General features: G+C 44.5%; 1 protein-coding gene across 2 annotated transcripts; it reads left to right on the forward strand.

Moving 5' to 3' along the window:
• The first annotated feature begins 638 nt into the window (after positions 1-638).
• Positions 639-18,848, forward strand: LOC112230812 (secretory carrier-associated membrane protein 1). Of its 2 annotated transcripts, none has more exons than XM_024397142.2 (9): positions 639-866; positions 10,081-10,158; positions 11,911-12,021; positions 13,042-13,153; positions 13,288-13,416; positions 14,396-14,555; positions 14,642-14,743; positions 14,893-15,010; positions 15,260-18,848. In XM_024397142.2, the coding sequence occupies exons 1-9, from the start codon at positions 810-812 to the stop codon at positions 15,407-15,409; spliced, it is 1,017 nt and encodes a 338-aa protein (XP_024252910.1). In that variant the 5' UTR covers positions 639-809; the 3' UTR covers positions 15,410-18,848. The 2 variants fall into 2 exon arrangements, with proteins under 2 accessions (XP_024252910.1, XP_024252911.1); XM_024397143.2 differs by lacking the exon at positions 639-866 and adding an exon at positions 7,334-7,514.
• Positions 18,849-21,639: the final 2,791 nt, after the last annotated feature.

Consider the following 21,639-nt stretch of genomic DNA (forward strand, 5'->3'; position numbering starts at 1 on the left):
ACAATTCACAAAATGAATGTGAAAAAGTGTCAGGGCTCTGTGCTGGCCAGTCAAGTTCTTCCAAACCGATCTGAACAAACCATTAACTTGTTTCTATATGGACCTTGTTTTGTGCATGTCATGTTGAAACTGGAAAGGGCCTTCCCCAAACTGTTGCCACAAAGTTGAAAGCACGGAATTGTCTAGAATGTCATTGTATGCTGTAGCGTTAAGATGTCCCTTCACTGGAACTAAGGGGCCTAACCCGAACCATGAAAAACAGCCCCAGTGGAAAGTCACTGAGCTCTTCATTAAGGCCATTCTACTGTCAATGTTTGTCTATGGAACTGACATGGCTGTGTGCTCGATTTTATACACCTGTCAGCAATGGGTGTGGCTGAAATAGCCGAATCCACTCATTTGAAGGGGTGTCCGACCTCCGAATCAAATAGGCTTTGCAAAAAATAACATGGATTGTTTATTTTGATCAAGTGGTCTGATTTCAAATGTGTCCGTGTAAACAGCATTATTAATAGGGAAATCCGTCTTCTTGCAAAGCATGTACACGAACTATTATTTTAATCTGACAATCCACAATAATTAAATTATTCTGTACATGTAACCGTACTCATTGATGTTGATCACATTTTACAGGGGCAAGCAAAGCAGACATCACTTCCGAGATCCTGCCATTTTGCTGCTGATGCTCAAAGCAAGCCGCGTCCAGACTAGCTGGTGCTGGCTGCAGCCATTGTTTTGAAGTACAGCTCATTATTTTTTTTAACGAGACTAAATCAGTTTTTAACAATTGAAGACGTCATCAAAGTAGAATGTCAGATTTCGACCACAACCCGTTCGCGGACCCTGAATTCAATAACCCTTTTCAGGTTAGTGAAATAGCTAACTCGCCGGTATGTCATTTGGCTATGCTAATTTGTTAGCCTGCTAATGTCAGTTATGTTTAATTGAATGTAGCTAGCTTTCTAGCGATGACAGTGTCAAGTCGTTTCCTTTGGCATGACAGCAGTTACGCCATCATTAGTCTAAACAGTTGCTTTTGCATTTAAAACGAGAGTTTTTATTGAGCAAATGCAGGTAGATGCCTCCCGGTTTCGTTTGCTTCGAAACGTTTTGTAACAGAAGCTGCGTAATGAATAACTTACGCCCAGCTAACGTTCATTACATTGGGCTGGTTCGAGCCCTGAATGCTGATTTGCTGACAGTCTTGGTATGTCTGTGAACCACGGGTATGACGACAAGTAGTTTTACTGCTCTAATTACGTTGGAGACCAGTTTATGGTAGCAATAAGGCACCTCGGGGTTGGTGGTATATGGCCGATATACCACACCCCCCCGTGCCGTATTGCTTAACTGTATCACTTGCTAACAAACATTTAACCTCAGCAAGTCGTTACTTTAAACAAAGAACGTTGTATCAAGCAATTTATTTTACAAACTATAGCTAACTAGCAACCAAGCTAGATGATGATGTCGCTTATTGCCATTCAATTGTGGAGTTATCACTTTGTGTCCTGTTCAGCCAGGCATCATTTTTCTAGTTGCTACTTCTAGCAAACGTTAGCTATTTTATGACTTGTCACCCATCTGTTGTTGGGGTGCGTCTTGACACCTGAAGTGTTTTAACATCTGATAGTTAGTTAACTAGGTAGACAGAGGCAGCGTATAGGGTCTGCCATTATTCACACAAAGGTAACGTTAACTGTTGCCTCATCTCTTGATGAATCTTTAACTAATGTTTACATGTGAGTTTTTCAATTTAAGAAAAACTCGTTGAGGTTGATAGGCAGCTAGCCCAGGGCCTACATGATGAGACTTCATCACACCCAAATTGTTGCTTGTAGTGGACTGTGTAGCACTGACAAATTGTCTAGTTATGGGGCAACAATGTAGCTTTATACATGTCCAAAATACACCCATTCCCAACTGACACAATGCAGGTTAATCTTCAAAATCAAATTTTGTCACCTGTTTTGTAAACAGGTGAAGACTAACACTGGAATTCTTACTTACGGGCCCTTCCCATCAATGCATGGAGAAGAACAATGGATAAAATAACACAATTATTACACATTGAGTAAATATAACTTGGCTATAAACACGGTGTACCAGTACTGAGTTGATGTGCAGGGGTACAAGGTAATTGTGGTAGATATGTGCATATGGGTAGGGATAAAGTGACTGGGCAAGAGGATAGATAATAAACAGTAACAGTATTGTATGTGATGAGTCAAAAGATAGTTAAATAGTGACACTGGACAGCTCGCGGCTGGGTTTCCCTTTGTAATACGTGAAAGTTTACAACATCTGAAGAGCGCCAGAAGCCGTGTAGGATGCGTTCTTGGTCCTGTATTGACGCTTTGCATGTTTGTCGGAGGGCGTAGCTGGATTTCTTATAAGCATCTGGATTAGTGTCCAGCTCTTTGAAAGCGGAAGCTCTAGCCTTTAGTTCAGTACGGATGTTGCCTGTAATCCATGGCTTCTGGTTGGGATATGTACGTACGGTCATTGTGGGGACGATGTCGACAATGCACTTATTAATGTTGCCGGTGACTGATGTGGTAAACTCCTCAATGCCATCAGATGAATCCCAGAACATATTCCAGTCTGTGCTACCGAAAAAGTCCTGTAGCTTAGCATCTGCTTCATCGGACCACTTCCGTATTGAGCACGTCACTGGTACTTCCTGTTTTGAGTTTTTGAATATAAGCAAGAGTAAGAGTTATGGTCAGATTTGCCAAATGGCGGGCGAGGGAAAGCTTTGTATGCATCTCTGTGTTTGGGTCTAGAGTTTTTTTCACCTCTAGTTTCACAGGTGACGTGAGTAGAAATGAGGTAAAACGGATTTCAATTTTCCTGTGTTAAAGTCACTGGCCACTAGGAGTGCTGCACCTTGGTGAGTGTTTTCTTGGTCGCTTGTGACCCTATACAGCTTGTTGAGTGCAGCCTCAGTGCCAGCATCGGTTTGTGTTAGTAAATAGACTGCTATGAAAAATGTTGATAACTTTCTTGGTAAGTAGTATGGTCTACAGCTTATCATGAGTTATTCTAACTCGGGCAAGCAGAACCTTGAGACTTCCTTAATATTAGAGTTCACTCACAATGTGGCCTGTCCTGGATCCCCGACGCCACCGTTCTGTCCTGCCGATTTATATAGACAAACCAGCTAGATTTATATTTACCATGTCCATGTTCATTTACCCTGTATACAAGGCTACAGGTTAGAAGACTGAACACAATCTTCATGCTATGGCAATGTGTGTGTGATTTTATTTGAAATAAACAATCCAAGGGATTTGAAGAGTGGGTGAATGGAAGCATTGGGGGGGCTTTTGTCAGTGGTTCTGGGAATGATAATCCCACTCTTTGGGACATCCATCGTTCCAGCTGTTGTCTTGGAATCCAGGACAGGTCACATTGTGATTGACAGATGAAATACTCTATTCCAGTCTCAGCCATTTCTTCAAAACAACATGGATGCCTACAGTCATTTGGTGTTCTGTTATAATGTCACATCATTTTCTGTGATCCCACTACATTTTCTTTCCAGGAAATCACGCTTTGATACCGGCTGCTGTGGCGGTTGTAAAATGACATGTTGCCTTGCTTTCATTATGAAAATGGTATTACTTAGATGTGTCTTTTTGTAGACGGTGGCTCACCAGGGAGAAACGGTCTTTGATCCTCATAAGCACAGCTCACTCCATTTGCTTTGTGTTGTTTAGGCTAGGCTACTTTCCTGGCTCGTTGGTGTTCCCTGTTTTAGACAGAAGCTTCTTCCTTCCTTCATTCTCTCTTTATCCTTCATCCCTTTCTCGCTCTGTCTTTCTCTATATCAATTAAATTATAGTTCACTCACTGCAAGGTTGCTCGCTGGCTCTCGCCCTCTGACATGCACACTTCTGCCCTTTCTGGTCCTTTAATCATTGCTCTGTCACTCCAGGAAGCTGCAGAGTTGCCCTCTGGGAAAATGGGTCCCCTCCTCCTTGCTGTTTGGATGATGTGGCTCGGTCTGTAGGTTGATGCTTATGTGTAAGGAGTATCGATAATTGATCGTAAGCATGGGTTTTATTGTTAGTGAAGGAATGAATGGTGCACTTCCCACAGCTAGCCTAACTGTGCTGTATAGAAATGTGTGTGTAACTCGACACTAGAGCTGCCGCTGACCACCGCACCACGTAAACAGTCAATTATTTATCGGGCTATACACTATTAGTCCCTCTGTTACGTCTGTACTGCTGCAGGTCTCTGGGGAACCCTACATGTGTGTGTGAACAAACCAGATTGGTCAGATATTAGAACCGTTAGGTTTCAGAGCTTGAAGGCTGTCGTGTAACCATCTCAAGTCGTTCAGTCTGTTACTTCAGTCTCTTGGGGAAAGGACATTGGTGTCTGCCTGAGGAGTCTGCCTGACTCCGGTCCTAGTGCTGTCCTGTTGTTTTTTGGTTCCTCCCTATCACTTCATGAATCAATAAATTACAGAGTGCACAGCACACACCTAGTTTCTCTGAAAGTGATTGAAAGGCTTGAAAACCAGCAGGCACTGCAGTCCTCAGTGACCGGATCTGTGTATCCCCTGTATTAGGCCTAGGCTAACCTTTCAGGGAAAAATATATACACTGCTCAAAAAAATAATGGGAACACTTAAACAACACAATGTAACTCCAAGTCAATCACACTTCTGTGAAATCAAACTGTCTGCTTAGGAAGCAACACTGATTGACAATACATTTCACATGCTGTTGTGCAAATGGAATAGACAACAGGTGGAAATTATAGGCAATTAGCAAGACACCCCCAATAAAGGAGTGGTTCTGCAGGTGGTGACCACAGACCACTTCACTTTTTGGTCACTTTTGAATGCTGGCGGTGCTTTCACTCTAGTGGTAGCATGAGACGGTGTCTACAACCCACACAAGTGGCTCAGGTAGTGCAGCTCATCCAGGATGGCACATCAATGCGAACTGTGGCAAGAAGGTTTGCTGTGTCTGTCAGCGTAGTGTCCAGAGCATGGAGGCGCTACCAGGAGACAGGCCAGTACATCAGGAGACGTGGAGGAGGCCATAGGAGGGCAACAACCCAGCAGCAGGACCGCTACCTCCGCCTTTGTGCAAGGAGGAGCACTGCCAGAGCCCTGCAAAATGACCTCCAGCAGGCCACAAATGTGCATGTGTCTGCTCAAACGGTCAGAAACAGACTCCATGAGGGTGGTATGAGGGCCCGACGTCCACAGGTGGGGGTTGCGCTTACAGCCCAACACCGTGCAGGACACTTGGCATTTGCCAGAGAACACCAAGATTGGCAAATTCGCCACTGGCGCCCTATGCTCTTCGCAGATGAAAGCAGGTTCACACTGAGCACATGTGACAGACGTGACAGTCTGGAGACGCCGTGGAGAACGTTCTGCTGCCTGCAACATCCTCCAGCATGACCGGTTTGGCGGTGGGTCAGTCATGGTGTGGGGTGGCATTTCTTTGGGGGGACGCACAGCCCTCCATGTGCTCGCCAGAGGTAGCCTGACTGCCATTAGGTACCGAGATGAGATCCTCAGACCACTTGTGAGACCCTATGCTGGTGCGGTTGGACCTGGGTTCCTCCTAATGCAAGACAATGCTAGACCTCATGTGGCTGGAGTGCGTCAGCAGTTCCTGCAAGAGGAAGGCATTGATGCTATGGACTGGCCCGCCCGTTCCCCAGACCTGAATCCAATTGAGCAGGACATTACAACAAAGTTGGATCAGCCTGTAGTTTGGTTCTCCACTTTAATTTTGAGTGTGACTCCAGATCCAGACCTCCATGGGTTGATACATTTGATTTCCATTGATCATTTGTGTGATTTTGTTGTCAGCACATTCAACTATGTAAAGAAAAAATTATTTAATAAGAATATTTCATTCATTCAGATCTAGGATGTGTTATTTTAGTGTTCCCTTAATTTTTTTGAGCAGTGTATATTTCTAAAACTGTCTGTTAGGTAGAGCCCTATTAAAATCTGCAATGTGGACGGGATCACGGAATCAAGACATTCAACAATATTCAAAAATGTATTTGACTTATTAGTAGGAAATCAACGAAATGTATTGAAGTTATTAGAAAAGTAATATGCCTGAGATTATCATAAGACATTAACAAAATGCATCAGTGAATCGTATTTCCTTAAACTTTCTGACGATGCAACGCAGGAATGCCCATGTCTGTGTGTGAGCGATTGTCTACCACTTTGTGTAACCTAGCCGTTCGCGATGACGCTAATAATGATTAGCATCTTCCGGTAGTTGGAAAGGCTTTCCCAAATACCTTCTAAATGAAATGTTAACCACAAAGTAGCCTATGCCTACCTGGTCTCATGATTATTTGCATAAATCCAGTGGCAATTTGTTTAGCAAACTGCTACATATGTGCTACACAAACACTGCTAAGTGCTAACCAAACAAGTCTCTTGCTGGTGCTCATGTGAATTGAAGGGTATCTACACCCGAAAATGTATTACATTTTTTCCCCCCAGGACCTCAAAACTTGGTCTCCTGATGTGGTTTAAGCATTTTTGGGACTTAAAACATCCAACTCTCGTTTTTCTTGTGTGATTTATGAGAGCGAAAACCTGGGGAAAAAATGTAACTTTGTTTGTTTATTATAGGGCCCTAGTTATGGCATTGTTAGTTGACTCCCCGTTTCAGCCTTGCGGCCAGAAGCCTAATGATTCATGCCTTGCAACTCTGGGCTCTCTTCAATAGTTCATGAAATCATATGGTGCTGTCATGGCGACAGCTGGTGCTTAGTGTTACATGAGCTGCTTTCCCTTGACTTACTTTCTGCTCCTTCCTGGTAGTCTCTTATCAAATCAATTCCGTTCATAAAACCTACGGGACATTCAGTACTGTTGTGGAGGGAGAGAACTTGTAGTCTTATCTAACACAGACACGCATGTTTGTCAACGTTGCTGCTTTCTCTTTGCGAGACGCTTTCCCCCCTCGAGCAATAGGCATACTAACAGCTTCTAGTGGAGGCCCCTCCTTTTATCTCTAATATTAACAGAGAGAGTTTTGTTGTGTTCACATAAATCCAACAGGTAGGCCTAGTTCATTATTGGCCCAATCTATATTGTAATGTAGCCTGTGAACAGCAGTCGCCTATCCTGTAGTTGTGTAGTTCCGTGGGGTGTACCGAGCTTGTACGTGAGCACTGTGTGTCAATCTGGCTGTGCATCAGGACCATATTAAAGATGTATCACGATGCACTCTGAAGTATTGATGACATACATGCCTGTCCTCGGGACAAGGCACAGCCTGCCTCCTGTTACACACAGATATGATACTCTCAGTCAGAACAGAACCTCACAGCCAAGGAGAGAGGAGAAGGGTTGGACTGGGACGGACTGACTGATACTGGAGCATACTGGCTGTAACTGGACTATACTGGTCTGTAGCGGTCTATACTGGACTACTTTACTGGAGTTATTGGACAGGGCTGCACTGAAGTACCATCTGAATTGATGCTGCATGCGTGAACTTGTCATGGTGAGCTAGCCACCTGAAATGCACCCTACACACACACACACACACGTATCCATGTGCACAGTACTGCACACACACAAGGATGATGGGGCTACACCACTGCAAGCCCTGCTTTATTCTCTGTTTCAGAGAGAACGGTATCACACACCTGTAGACACCTTAAACAATGCGGCAGTCCCGGGAGGTGCACCTATGGGGCTATACTTTCAAATAGCTTACTCGTAGCCTCCCGGATTCACACGGGAGTGGCCTATGAAACTGAAATTTGAACTCGCTGATACCAACCTAGAATCTGCATAGCTTGACTAAAGGTTGATTTAAATAAAACAATTAGCCTAGACTGTGTCGGTGTCTGCACTACAGTACAGCATGCCAGTGACGGCAGCACACCGAGTCCTTCGTCTTAGCAGAGGAAAGTGTTCTCGAACTCGTGGGCTCTGCCCTATTTATAGCTGTCTGTGTGGTGGTGAAAATGATTGGAGTCATCTCGTCTTTGCCAGTTTCAGGGTATTAGGGCCTAATAAAATCCACGAGGCAGAGAACGCGGACGGAATCACGGAATCCAGACATTAAAATGCATTTGAACAACATTAAGAAATGTAGCACTTAGTAGGAAAACAACTAGATGTATTGAACTGATTAGAACGTGTTAATATGCCCGAGATTACCATAAGACATGAACAAAATGCATCAGCGATTCATATTTTCCTTCAATTCTGTAACGCAGGAAAGCCGCTGTCTGTGTGCGTGTTTGTCTATCACGGTGTAGCCATTAGCGATAATCAAATCAAACGGTATTTGTCACATGCGCCGAATACAACAGCTCGACCTTAGAGTGAGAAGCTTACTTACTAGCCCTTAACCAACAATGCTATAAGACATGTTAAAAAAACGTGTTAGGTATTTTAAAAATACAAGTAACAATTAAACAGCAGCAGTAAAATGGCAATAGTGAGACTATATACAGGGGTACCAGTACAGAGTCAATTTGCGGGGGCACGGGTTAGTCAAGGTAAATGAGGTAATTGTACATATGGGTAGAGTTAAAATGACGATGCATAGATTTATAAACCGAGAGTACCAGCATTGTAAAAGAGGGGTCTGGGTAGCCCTTTGATTAGCTGTTCAGGAGTCTTATGGCTTGGGGGTAGAAGCTGTTAAGAAGCCTTTTGGACCTCGACTTCGCTCTTCGGTGCCACTTGCCGTGCGGTAGCAGAGAGAACAGTCTATGACTAGTGGCTGGAGTCTGACAATTTTTAGGGCCTTCCTCTGACACCGCCTGGTATAGAGTTCCTGGATGGAAGTAAGCTTGGCCCAGTGATGTACTGGGTTTTACACACTGCCCTCTGTAGTGCCTTGCGGTCAGAGGCCGAGCAGTTGCCATACCAGGCAGTGATGAAACCAGTCGGCAGGATGCTCTCGGTGGTGCAGCTGTAGAATCTTTTGAGTATCTGAGGACCCATGCCAAATCTTTTCAGTCTCCTGAGGGGGAATAGGCTTTGTTGTGCCCTCTTCACGACTGTCATTGTGTGCTCGGACCATGTTAGTTTGGTGATGTGGACACTAAGGAACTTGAAGCTCTCAACCTGCTCCACTGCAGCCCTGTCGACGAGAATGGGGCCGTGCTCAGTCTTCCTGTAGTCCACAATCATCTCCTTTGTCTTGATCACGTTGAGAGGGAGGTTGTCCTGGCACCACACGGCCAGGTCTCTGACCTCCCTAAAGGATGCTAATAATGTTAAGTCTTCTGATAGGTGGAAAAGCTTTCCCAAAAACATTCTCAATTAAATGTTAACTACAAAGTATGCCTACCTGATATCATGATTATTTGCGTCAATACATTGACGATTTTGTTTAGCAAACTGCAATTGCATGTGTGCTACAGAAACGCCCCGAACCAAATGGAGTCTCTTGGTGGTGCTCAGTTCAGCTTTTTTTCCCCCCAGATCTTAAACTTGGTTTAAACATTGTGGATGTTTTGAAAGAAAAAAAATGTGATGTTATAAAAAAAAATACAAAAGTTGTTTTTGAGAGGGAAAACCTGAAAAAAACGGAATTCAGCGGAAAAAAACACAACTAGGCAAAAAAAAATATATTTATTTTTATCGGGCCCTAGATTATAGACCGTGAAGGTCAGCCTGCTGTTAGGGTATTTGTCTGTATTCTCTTCTTCAGATGAAAAGTACTTGTCTGTCTTGTTGGCCGTTGAAAACCAGAGGCCGGGTTAGGCAAATTATTCTTGTGGTGGTGCTGCCCTTGAGTTTTGTTGCGCTTGATTCGTAAGCAGATGTCATAGAATGGGTTGAAAGAACTTGCTATATGCATGTAGGCTAGGCTAGCATTCACTACAGACCTGTTCAGGTCATACTGGACTGGCTTCCGAGTTCGTTCATCACCGCGGCAACGCAGCATGTAGGCTAGTCAAGTTGAGTGTCTATTATTTCGACTTGGGTGACTACATCGGGAGTGTAGCCTGTTGACGTACTCCCTCAAGGCTCCTCATCCATTCTGTAGAACGGTGTGTCATATGTAATGAAGAGTGAGTTTCTCTCGTTCCCTCTCCTCGCAGGATCCGTCGGTGACCCAAGTAACACAGAATGCTCCTCCAGGGTTGGAAGAGTACAACCCCTTCACAGATGCCAAGCCGGTGAGTACAGTGTAGTCATATCTGACGTGTGTGTGTGTGTGTGTGTGTGTGTGTGTGTGTATATATAGGATACTGTAAAACCTCACATGCGACTCGTAATTAGCCTACTAAAATGTGTATCTGACTCCATAAAGATAATTTTAGCAATATGGAAGAACGCTGGGGTAACGGAACGCTGGGGTTACAGTAACGGAACGCTGGGGTCGCGTTACAGTAACGGAACGCTGGGGTCGCGTTACAGTAACGGAACGCTGGGGTCGCGTTACAGTAATAGGCAATGGGAAAAATGTCTGAGAATGGAATTCTAAATACAAGTGTATTTAATTACTTCGCTAAATGAATGGATTCACATTCAAGGCATAAAGCTGAAGTTGTAAATGATTACAAGGCATTATTCTAAACATGATCAGAGAACGAATGAGAGGGACGACCGTAACCGAAGGGTTACTGGATTGAATCCCCGAGCTGACAAGGTAAAAATCTGTTAACCCACTGTTCCCTGGTAGGCCGTCATTGTAAATAAGAATTTGTTCTTAACTGACCTGCCTAGTTAATACAATTTTAAAAATTGCTCATGGGAGAGACAGGGATCTCACCACAGCAAGTCAGGAACACGTAATAGAAACAACAATGAATCTAATACTCTTTTTATAAGCATTTGAGTTGTTTGGATTCAATCTGATTTGTTGACCAATAGCATTACTGTAAAGTTAACCTCCAATCAGATATCAGACCTACAAGATGTAACCTCTGCTTCTCAGAGGTGAGACAATGGGGGTTGGTGAGATCAACACAGTGGAAAATCCTGCATACAGTTGATAAGTCACTTCGAGGGCTGCCCTACAACTGCATAGTGTGAGAGGAGAGGTGGCGGGTAGGTGTGAGAGACACCATTGATGAGAGCAGTCTATGTACAGACTCAGTCAGCATAGCCTTGCTATTGAGAAAGGTCGCTATTTGCACACTGCCCACAAAATGAGGTGGAAACTGAGCTGCACTTCATAACCTCCTGCCAAATGTTTGACCATATTAGAGACACATATTTCCCTCAGATTATGTAGATCCACAAAGAATTTAAAAAACAAACCTGATTTTGATATACTTAAACTCCCATATGTGCCGGGTGAAATACCACAGTGTGCATCACAGCAGCAAGATTTGTGACCTGTTTCCACAAGAAAAGGGCAACCAGTGAAGAACAAACAAGTAAATATAACCCATTTATGCTTATTAACTTTCCCTTTTGTACTCTAACCATTTGTACATCGTTACAACACCGTGTGTATATAGACATAATATGACATTTGTAATGTCTTTATTCTTGTGGAACTTTTGTGAGTTCAATGATTACTGTTCATTTTTAATGTTTATTTCACTTTTGTATATTATCTACCTCCCTTACTTTGGCAATGTGAACATATGTTTGCCATGCCAATAAAGCCCCTTGAATTGAAGTGAGAGCAAAACAGAAGCACTGATAAGGACCGATGGTGACGTAGTTCCAGATGACAGGTGTTAATTATGTTTTTTCGTCCCTCAAAAGCTTCTGTTCCGGAAGAACGGTTGAAGATGCTGATGCCGGACTGTGTCTGCTTCGCTGTTCACACCCTATTCCCCCTTCAGTACACTACATTGTCTTGACCCAAGCTACACTTGTTTGCTTGTACTACATAGGGAATAGGGTACGGTTTGAGACAGCTACATTTTAACAATCCCACGCTGGCTATTTATTTATTTTTTTGTCCCTCCCAGGTCCACCCTGGCCCAGCGCCTAAATTGCCGCCCCCCCCCACCACCACCACCAACACACAACCAGCCATCATGAAGCCTACTGAAGAACCTCCTGCATACTCGCAGTCACAGGTACCCCACACGTGCCTCACATCCTGTTCTACCCTTTCACGCCATGCTATTCCACCCCTCTGAAGAAATAGGGCTCAATGTAGCGTTGCATTTCCATAGAAACACCATGCACGCGCTCACACACACACACACACACACACACACACCATGCTCTGGTGGGTTTGTCAGCAGGCTCTCCCCACAGAGCGTGGCGTGCTCTAGTAAAAGCTGTTTGTGACAGAGAATCCCGTTGTCTCAACCGCTGTCATCTTCAACCTAGGCTGCAACTAAGAAGTTGGCAATAAGGCATGTGACCTACTATCCTGTCCCTTGCCCTATTGAAAAAATCTTCCTACCTTTTAACGATTGGGGCCTCCCGAGTGGCGGAGCGGTCTAAGGCACTGCAGTTCAGTGCTAGAGGTGTCACTGCAGACCCTGGTTCAATTCCAGGCTGTATCACAACTGGCCGTGATTGGGAGTCCCATAGGGCGGCGCACAATTGGCCAGGGGTAGGCCGTCGTTATAAATAAGAATTTGTTCTTAACTGACTTGCCTAGTTAAATAAAATAAATGAATAAAAAAGTTGCATTGGGCAGCATTTTGTCAGTAGTGTGGCTCGTGACATCAAATACAGCCATTACTTCCTGCAGTTGTTGCTTGGTAGAGTTGGGGCACACACACACACACACACACACTAGCGAAGCCTGCACAGCGATCTGCCTTTAGTCGAATTAAAAGCGGAGTGTCAATTATTCTGAATCGCATGGAAAGAGAGGAGGTGGAGACGACTACTGGGACTGTGCTGTGTGCTGATACAGTAGTCTGCTGAACACACACACACACATTACTAAAACAAAAAGTCAGCTGCCTCAATGTCAGTTTCAAGTTGACTTGAAGTTCAATGTTTTCGGTCAAATCCAACTTATCAGCCATGTGGAATGTGATCTAGCCTGGATAACATCTCTCTGTACTGTATATCGCTTGTTGGTTTAGTGTAATGTTAGTGTGTGTGTGTGTGTGTGTGTGTGTGTGTGAGTGTAGGAGCAGGCGTGGGCGGCTACAGAGCTGCTGAGGAGACAGGAAGAGCTGGAGAGGAAGGCCGCCGAGCTAGACCGCCGCGAGAGAGAGATGCAGTCGCTCAGCACATCAGGAGGTTGGCACCAACCTTCACACATCATTCAACCAATGGTCTTGCGCGCAAACTACCTAGAAGCTTTGTCAGGCCCAAACCTTCACGCAATGTTTGGCAGAATCATTCAAGCATTGCTCCCTTTCTCTCTGGCTCAGGTAGGAAAAACAACTGGCCGCCTCTCCCGGAGAAGTTCCCCGTGGGCCCCTGTTTCTACCACGACATCACTGTGGACATCCCTGTGGAGTTCCAGAAGACTGTCAAGATCATGTACTACATCTGGATGTGTGAGTGACCTCTGCCCTCTTGTCAAGTCATCTGCTCCCCCCCCTCACCCGTCCCGCTCAGTGCTTGTGACGTCGGAAAACGGACACTAGTATGGTAAATGTAGAATTCTTTAGAATTGTTCTTTCAATATGCCTGAACCTCTGAGTTTTGTCGTCAGCTTTGGGAAAAAACTTATCTCCATTTTTTAAAATTTTATCTATATATATTTTTTTGCTTGACAGCCAGTCTGTTAAATATGAAAAGGCCATTGAGCAGGATTATAAAGGAAATGTATTAGACATGGGCCAATAGCACAGCTTGGAATTCCATCCCCACATGGTTAGGTCATGTGGTTGGTTATGTGACCAGGTCAGGTGACTGGTGGGGGGGTGGAGGCACAGGGAGTTCCAACCTGTCTTGACGCCGTGCCATCTTTCTCTCTGATCTCTCACTTGTCCTCGCTCTACCCTCTTTGTGGCTCTCACCCCCCCCACTCTCCTCTACCTACACGTTATGTATTCTCTCTCACCCAGAGTGTGAGTGTTAGATGCCTCAGTATGGTGCAGAGTCCTGCCGCTGTAGCTATATGCCAAAGTGTCTGTAGACTGCAGCGCACCAGACTCTCCACAATGCCCAGAGGCCTGCCGTTGTTATAGCCCCAAGGTAGAGTTCTGCTCAGTGTGTGAATTATTTAATTGACTGCGTCCGCGCACCACCAGGCTCCGTGGTGTTCAATTATTGAGCGGCCATCTTTCCTTGTCCTGCAGGGCCCTGACGTAGCCTATCAGGGCCTCCCTTTCAGATAGAGATGGAATGGGATGCGGCAAAGGACCTGTACCAAGCACCCTCTCTCTCCCTTTCACATAGAAATGTAACTTAGAGAGCTGATGCACATCTCTATTCTACACAACAGGCATTTCTATCTGCTCTGTTACATTTCCATCTGCAACGTTTTAATTTAAACTGATCAGAGGTATTGTGTTTGTCGTTCCCCTCAAGTCCACACAGGGACGTTGTTCGCCAACATGTTTGGCTGTCTGGCCTGGTTCTGTGTGGATGCATCCAGGGGAGTGGACTTTGGTCTGGCCATGCTCTGGTTCATGATCTTCACCCCCTGCTCCTTCGTCTGCTGGTACAGACCCCTCTACGGAGCTTTCAGGTGGGTGTAGAAACGAGCGCGCGCGCACAGACATGCACACACACTCCGATGTCGTTCATTAAACGGCGGTGTCTTCTTCTCTCCAGGAGTGACAGCTCGTTCCGTTTCTTTGTATTCTTCTTCGTGTACATCTGTCAGTTTGGCGTTCACGTGATGCAGTCCATCGGCATCTCCGGCTGGGGCGCCAGGTGAGGGCAGTCACTGTCGCAGACTTTAACAGGAAGTGACATGGCGACACGGTTCTCTGACATCACCCAGACTCTACGTTGTTCACCCTGTTTATGGCTAGAGATTCAGTACCTAGTATCCTCTCTCTGGTTGTCCTTCTCTCCAACAGCGGGTGGATCTCCGCTCTGACTGGCCTGAATAAGAGCATCCCTGTTGGCATCATCATGATCCTCATCGCTGCTCTTTTCACTGCCCTGGCTGCCATGTCGCTCATTATGTTCAAAAAGGTACCCCCCTACACACACACACACACACACACACACACACAATCCGTCATCATAATCAATAAGGTGTGACTGCGACTCGGCTGTTCACCAGGTTTGTGAAGATTAGACTCCAAGGCATCAGAACATCCCACACGTTCTTTGAGATGAAGAAACACTTGGGGTATTCATAGACCTCATTTCAATAATCTCCTCTTCGTTGCTCTCCCTCCTTCCCTCTCCCCTGCTCTGTCCCTCCTCTTATCCCTCCAGGTCCATGGCATGTACCGCACCACAGGGGCCAGCTTTGAGAAGGCCCAGGCCGAGTTCGCCACGGGCGTCATGGCCAACAAGACGGTCCAGACCGCCGCTGCCACCGCCGCCTCCAACGCCGCCAGCGGAGCCTTCAAGCAACAGATCTGATTGGCCCCCGGAGCCCGCCCTATTTCTTCACTCCGTCCAATTCCCCCCCCGAGCTGAGCTCAAGCTTCCCTGCCCTCCCAACCTAGCTCTACCCGCATGACTAGGATGAGACCATAGAGAGAGGTAGAGGGCTCGTCTCTGTATCTGTGGCGTTGTAGTCGTCTGTGACAGCATGGGGCAGCGCCATTGAGGCTACAACCCATAAAAAAAATACAGACCCAGTTGACTACTTTTTGATTTCTTTAACCCCCTTATTTCGATGTCCGCACCCCCACGGAAATCTAATTAGCATTAACATAATAAGCATAATAAAATAATCCCCGTAAAAATGTGTCAGTTTAAGCTTGGGAGATGGTGTATTGGATGCATCTCAGTCCACCGCATGCGCCCATGCCACACTGCCGCATCTGCAGTGAAAGGTGATGGAGCTCGAGCGGCGTTTGTCCGACCAAGAGACGTCCTGAAAATGGTTCTGCTCACAAAATCGTCCGTAGCATCCGAAAGTTTTCTAGTCCAAACCAATCTATGTAAAGATGGGACTCTCACAAACACAATGGTGTTTTGCTCTACGACCCCCCCCCCCCAAACCATCTTGGGCCTCGTCTAAGGTCGGTACAGCCGATCTGCCAACTTCTGTCTGTAGATTCCGAACAGTTTCGGAACAATACCCCTCTAGGACGCCCACAGGCCTCACAAGACTCGTCTTAAAGGTTCCCCGGTACAAGTTTAAAACTTTTCTGGAAGTATATATGGAGACTGTTTAGTGCCAAAAATAAGGGGTTTAATGCATGTAATAAAAAAAAAACATATTTCTGATATAGGACAGACACAAACTTTCTTTAGATTTTTTTTTGGGGGGGGTGACTGTTGTTCCATATAGTGAATGATATTCAATCAGTTTGTATGGGCTAAGCACAAAGGCTCAATTTATTTTTTAAATAAAAAATATACTTCAAGGGGTCTTCAAATGTCAAAATCAAATAGCAAAGTGATCCTTGGTATGACCTCTGAAAATAATTCCATATAGCTTAGTAGAACCCCCCTCCCCTGGCTTAAAATGCACTCAATGGCGCTGCCCATGCTAAAATGGGCTTTTGGCCAATAGAGGCCTCTATCATTCTCTCTGGATGAGACCTAGAAGGATGAGCCCACTGATGTCATAGTAGATGAAAGCAGGAAGTGAGAGGCTTGGTGTTTAAGTCGTTTCATTCAGTTCCTCCCAGTGCAGATCTACATCCTGTGGAATCTAGAGGTTTAGGACATCACCGTCTTATCCTTCTCGTTTCATCCACCAAGCCCCGCCTCTCATCTTGCCCTGAGGGCTGTAACTCCGCTCACCCTAGTGTCTTTATTAAAACACTCCTGTCCTGTGTCTGTCTGACCCCACACCACTTAGTCATGTCACTATACAAGTGTTTGCAAACTTTCCTTGAAGTGTGTGTGTGTGCGCGTGTGTGAATATGTGTCTCTCTATATGTTAATGCCGAGGCCTATACATTGTGTACGTTCCACATCCAGTTTCTGTCACTCCCTCTGATGCAAGTCAATTCCCTTCACCAAGACTCAAATGGCTGTAGCTATCCATAAACGTACACGACTCATTTATTCACTGGATTTAACCAAGTACTGTTAGAAATGTTTAACACTTAATGAAAAAAACAACAACACTTGTTTTGAACCCTGCGCCAGTCAGGCGGATATGGCCACCAGTCAGTGGTCACCAGTCTGCCCTCTGGTGGTGAGACCTGGTAGTGTTTGAGTGCTGCGCAGTCCAACGTTGTCACCTCAAGAATCGTCTAGACTGATTAATCTCAAGAAGCGAGTGTAAACCCATCCGTGTTCTAAACAAGGAAGTGTCTCAGAAATCAGGTTCGGTGTCTTGGTTAGATTTTTTTTCCCTCACAGCCATGTCGTAGTAGCTTTTAAGTCTTGCCTTTTGATAACATCTTGTGTTCTCAATAACAATTTTTTATAATATAAACAAAGAAACCAGATGACAGCGACCTAAATGTCATAGCCTCTATCCTTGTCCCTTGCTTTAGTGGTAACGTTGCACTTCACGTAGACACCGCATCACACACGCACGTATGTATACAAAGACCCCCCACCCCCAAACCCGATGCTTTCAGACCTGCAAATGTATGCTAGCTGAGCTGTATACTAACAACTGACTCCAGTGAGAGAGAGTTGGCTCATCTCTAGGCTAGGTTTTCTACCCGGGGATATATACAGTACCTCAGTCAGTGCTCTTTACGTGCATGACCGAGCTTGCTGATCTACAGGACACTGCTCTGGTCTACGCCTCTCTGTATTATAGAAGTCTATGGTTTGTGAGTGAACGAAACGGTCTTGTTTTGAAGTTAAAATGCTGTGCATTAAACTGAACCGGTCCAGTAATCCCTGTGTCTCCAAACGCTCCAAGAACAGGCGAAATCTCCCAGTAATATCATTGGTCTATGCTGCATGGATGTGTCGACGCTGATAGCCTGAGTATTCATTGTATGATTGAGTGAAAGGAGCAATTTCCCCCCCCCCTCCCCCAAGTGTTTTAGGCCTTCTGATCCCGAGAGTGGCTTGTTTATCTTTTTGTTCTGTGCGTCATCCTCTTAGTTGTATGTTATTCATCATCATGTTGGTCGAGAAGGTCATGCATAAGCTCTAGCTGCCTTGTTTTGAGTGTAAAACCGGTGTGTGTGTGTCAGTCAAAGTGAAGTCTTAACAAGGATAACTGGCTGTTCAGTTGAATGCTATTGTGGGCAGGGCAGAGACATGCTGAGATCTTCCGTTCTGTTGCTGCAGGATACCTGTTGTGTTTTTCAGCTATTTTTTTTTTAATGCTCTGTTTTTTTAATACCTATATATAGATCTTCCTGTTTTCCTTTTAGACCGATAGTCATCTCTCCGAGGTTTGTTAGTGTCTTGAGTTTATGCCTGTGAAAGTGTGTGCGCCTGCGTGTGAGAGACTGTTTCTGTGCTGAGCTACAATGTTGTTCTTCCTCTTTTGAAAATCTAAACGAATGGCACCTGAATGCTCCTGTTAATAATTTGTTGGCTTGAAAACAAATGGGGGGGAAAATGCATCAACTGCTTAATGTGAGAGAGTCCGTCGGGGGAAGTAAGCGACGTGAACTGTGCATCTTTTGAGATGGACTGTGGCTTTAACTTGTACTTTTTGAATCAATGACACAAGTATGTAGTAGAAAACACTGAGAATGAATATGAAATTGGTTTTGCTCATTTCTGACTGGAATAAATTGAAGTTATTTAAAGAAAGTGAGCAGTCTTTATGATGTTTGTATATTTTGTAAAGTTTGACGACTGGTCAGCTGGTGCCCTGAATTTCATTTTACTGTACAGAAGCTCTGTCTCTCCTTCAAGTTGCATGTTGAGTAGTTTGTTTTGTATATTGTATTAACGCTAAATAAAATCCTAAAGTCAACTCCACAGCCTCCTTTGTTCTGAATGGTGTTTTTCTGGAATGGAGTTTGAAGCTGCACTACTAGTTGTAGACCAGAAGAGGTCAGTAGAAATCAAAGGAACTGGAGGAGAGTTCTGAACGTAGTTGATCAGCTTGTTGTGGATCATAATCCCAGAGTTTTATGGACATCTTTTTTGATTGACTGATTTTTAAATAAAATGTTTTGTCTTTAAGAGACGACAGGTACAGACTTTGGGGAAACAAACAACAGGATCGAGCGAGACTGGGACAGAGATTGACAAGTGCCTCAACTCCTCCACAGAGGAGGAGTATCATCTGTATGTTGGCGACCTCTCTTAACACCCAGAAAGCTGAGTCAATCTCACTCACCAGCTCGGCAAGCGTTATAACAAAAACTTTAGTTGGTCACCAGATAGTTTCGCTAGGCAACTGTATCTTCATTTGTAATCCTGTTAGGGACTGAGACTTATAATGGATACCTGGAGAAAATCAGATGTTCTCTTCAGTAAAATACATTTTGACCCTCCCCGAAACCCAAAATAATAATGAAATCACATAGCAGAGAACCTACCGTTTTTACTCCTAGGAGAGTTTTAGAAACTGTTATTCCTTTTGTAAGCATTAGAAGCCAAAGTAGCCGGAAGGTTGTGGATTTACAGACCACAGACGAGGGTAGAGGTGAAAAAGAATACCCCATTATCATATACTGAATTTAAATTCATTTGGCCCTAATCTATGGATTTCACATGACTGGGAATACAGATCTGCATCTGTTGGTCAGAGATACCTTTTTTTTTTTTTTAAAGAAGAAAGGTAGGGGTGTGGATCAGAGAACCAGTCGGTATCTGGTGTGTGTGACCATTTGCCTCGTGCAGCGCTGCACATTTCCTTCACATAGTTGATCCGGGCTGTTGATCGTGGCCTGTGGATTGTTGTCCCACTCCTCTTCAAAGTTGCTGGATATTGCAGAGAATTGGAACACGCCGTTGTACACGTCAATTCAGAGCATCCCAAACATGCTCAATGGGTGGTATGTCTGATGATGCCGGCCATGGAATTGTGTACAGATCCTTGCGACATGGGGCAGTGCATTATCATGCTGAAACATGAGGTGATGGAGGCGGATGAATGGCGCGACAGTGGGCGTCAGGATCTCGTCACGGTATCTGTGCTTTCACATTGCCATCTATTTAAAATGCAATTGTGTTCATTGTCCGTAGCTTATGCCTGCCCATACCTTAACCCCACCGCCACCATGGGGCACTTTGTTCACAACATTGACATAAAAAAAAAACGCTCGCCCGCACAACGCAATAACACATGGTCTGCGGTTGTGAGGCCGGTTCGACATACTGCCAAATTTTCTAAAACGACTTTGCAGGCGGCTTATGATAGAGAAATTAACATTACATTCCCTTGAAACAGCTCTGGGGGACATCCCTGCAGTCAGCATGCCAACTGTACACATCTGTGGCATTGTGTTGTGACAAAACTGAACATTTTAGACTGGCTTTTAATTGTCCCCAGCACGAGGTGCACCTGTGTAATGATTACGCTGTTTAATCAGCTTCTTGATATGCCACACCTGTCAGGTGGATGGATTATCTTGGCAAAGGAGAAATGCTCACTAACAGGGATGTAAACAAATTTGTGCACAACATTTGAGAGAAATAATCTTTTTGTGTGTATGGAAAATTTCTCTGCTCTTTTATTTCAACTCATGGAAGTTGGGACCAACACTTTACATGTTGCGTTTATAACATACTTCACAATAGGTTTCTTAAATGGCAGGCTACAGTCTTGAAATAATAATTAATGTTTCTTCTTGGCTACCTGGCTTGCTGATTTAAAGTCAGTATGTTGTTTAATTGCCTATTAAAACGTCTAACATCAATTGATTGTGACAGAATCACACATTAGGCTACTTCCCAAGCAAAGTCAATGTTGTGTCTCCTATAGGAGGTTGTAGCGCAGCCTCTGAATACCATAGACATTTGCAGCTTGTTTTTAAGCATAAAGCATTGTGCACTAAAGCCTTCTTATAGATCAAAACTCCTAAACTAACAAGTGGCCTATGACTATATCCATTTTCTGTAACAAAAGCCACACTACCCTCACATACCCCCTCAATTCGAGCTCTGATTTTTAACATAACGCACCAAGCTCTTCACTGACACAGATATTTAAGGAGTGCGTGGAGACTAGAGTTGAGTAGCGGAAATGGGTTACAGAGATTTACCAAGATTTCCCGCCCAAACCCCCTTTTCCAGGAAAAAAAACAGCTGAGAAACCGGCAAATGACGATACATTATTTATATGAACAGCATGACATAAAACGGAACTGTTGAAATGACATGCACGTCTAAATCTGGCTCCTCTCCGCTATCTGCATGATAAATCATCAGTGAGCAGGCTGGGGACAGACGGCGCATCTCAGTATGGAGCGCAGTTCACAATGCAGGTAGACCTATCATCTCGTCATTGTAACTGTTTTTCTAGTGACAGGTAGGTAGGTCTGTCTACATCTGCTGCAGCGTAGCCTATGATACCTATGATAGTCGTATAAGGACTGAATGCCAGTCTAATTTACATACTGTGTATCCATCTGGCTTTTGGGGGGGGGGTCTCCTTATTTTTTAATTGGAAAGATTATTATATATTATTTTAAATTGCAGCTGCAGTTTTTTAAAACAGCCTATCGCTCAAATATCATCGCTTTAAATCTGTGCACTCTCTCGCAGCCCTACTTTCTCTCCACCAATTCCATTCAAATGGCATCCTACTACAGTAG

The sequence above is a fragment of the Oncorhynchus tshawytscha genome, linkage group LG33 (assembly GCF_018296145.1).
Source record: "Oncorhynchus tshawytscha isolate Ot180627B linkage group LG33, Otsh_v2.0, whole genome shotgun sequence".
Classification (NCBI taxonomy): domain Eukaryota; kingdom Metazoa; phylum Chordata; class Actinopteri; order Salmoniformes; family Salmonidae; genus Oncorhynchus; species Oncorhynchus tshawytscha.